The sequence below is a fragment of the Austrofundulus limnaeus genome, unplaced genomic scaffold, assembly GCF_001266775.1.
Source record: "Austrofundulus limnaeus strain Quisiro unplaced genomic scaffold, Austrofundulus_limnaeus-1.0 Scaffold27, whole genome shotgun sequence".
NCBI lineage: Eukaryota > Metazoa > Chordata > Actinopteri > Cyprinodontiformes > Rivulidae > Austrofundulus > Austrofundulus limnaeus.
Window position 1 is genome coordinate 274,849 of NW_013952429.1, and position 1,660 is coordinate 276,508.

General features: G+C 42.1%; 1 protein-coding gene across 2 annotated transcripts in view; it reads left to right on the forward strand.

The window, feature by feature from the left end:
• Positions 1 to 1,660, forward strand: part of si:ch211-57n23.4 (immunoglobulin superfamily DCC subclass member 3) — a gene marked incomplete in the record, with an annotated part of 45,054 nt that overhangs the window by 13,506 nt on the left and 29,888 nt on the right. For both annotated transcript variants that reach the window (XM_014004850.1, XM_014004851.1), the window contains 1 exon segment: positions 161 to 460. In XM_014004850.1, the coding sequence (XP_013860304.1) occupies positions 161 to 460 (300 nt within the window).

Genomic DNA, 1,660 nt, shown 5'->3' on the forward strand with positions numbered 1-1,660 from the left:
GGTCAAGATTGTGTCACAGTTCTGTCCAGTCCTTTGTGGATCTTTCGTTATTTCCCACAGTTTATAGAAAACTGTGTCTAACAGTACAACAAACAGCAGGTTAGTAATAAGCAGTTTGTGACTTCTCCTAAATGTTGTTGTTTTTATTTTCCCTGCACAGGTTTGGCCTCAGAGCTGTCCTTCTTGCTGGAGCCCAGCGATGTGATTGCAGTCAGAGACCAGCCGCTCCTGCTGGACTGTCAGGTGCAGGGAGAGAAACCCATCATGGTGACGTGGCGTAAGAACGGAGTTCCTTTAGCCACGGGTCCACGGGTACGGGTACTGGAAAACGGCACGTTGTTGATCCAGAGGTTTCAGAAGCGCAGAGAGGGTAGTGACGCCGACATGGGCGAGTACGACTGTGCCGCCCAAAACCGCTTCGGCCTGCTGGTCAGCCGCAAGGCCAAAGTCCAGCTGGCATGTGAGTAGCCACCAGGCACCAGAAATTAATATATTAAAAAAAGAAATGTATAGAATATAAATAATATGTTTATTTGCACATTTTTACACACCATGTCATAATTTGTGTCTGTGCTTATGATTTATTCTAAGTTTTCTGTCTTTTCCTCCTGTTTTCTTCCTCCTGTCTGCCTTTGCTCTAGCCCCGCCCACTCACACCTGATCCTCATGTTTCTTCCCCAGGTGTTTCTTGTTTTATCTCATTAGTTATTCCTTTATATTCTGTCCTTTGTCCTCAGTCTTTGTCAGATCCTTGTTCTCTGCTTACTGTTGTCTCATGCCAAGCCAAGAATCTTGTTTGCTGCCACGTCGGCGCTTTCGTCGCCCGCACTCGCTTCAGATGTTATCATCCATGAAATGGACGTTATTAGGCGTTATCAGTCCCATAGAATGGCTTCAGAATGTCCCACCTGTGCCCGTTAGCAGGTTCCCCGTCCCATTGAATGGTTTCCGATTGTCAGCTGGTTAGTATGAGGCATAAAACCACTATCTGGTTAACATGAGGCATAAAGCCACTATCTGGTTAACATGAGGCATAAAACCACTATCTGGTTAACATGAGGCTTAAAAAAACGGGTTAATATAAGGCTTAAAGCCACTAAGGTTAACTTAGAGCAACTGACATGGTTAGCACCAAAGACCCCGCCCTCCAAAGGTTGTATGTTGTGGCCTTCCAATAGGTTAGGGCAGGGGTCTGCAACCTTCACTATCAAAAGAGCCATTTCTGCTACTCGACGCACTAATAAAATGTGTCTGGAGCAGCAAAACAAGCTAAAACTATGATTATCAAATGGTGGTCCGTGGGCCTTTTCGAGGCCTTTTCAGGAACCTTTCCTGGCCAGTGGAGGTGACATTATAAAACTAAAAAATATAAAGTGAATTTGATTGTTTATTATTATTTTTACCCATCAGGACAAATGAAAAGTCTACATTCATGTAAACAAGAAAATACTGTGCATAGTTTATACCAAATTAAAAAAAAAACTAGTACAACTGAACTATTAAGGCATGTTTGTTTCTAATTCTTATTATGATGTTGTCTTCAAATTCTGATGGATTTGAGAGAAAGATCATAGAAAGTTGGATTATTTAAGTAAACAACAGGCTAGCATGAGCTAATCAACACATTTTACTTTTTGTATTAATAGTATTTATCACATAC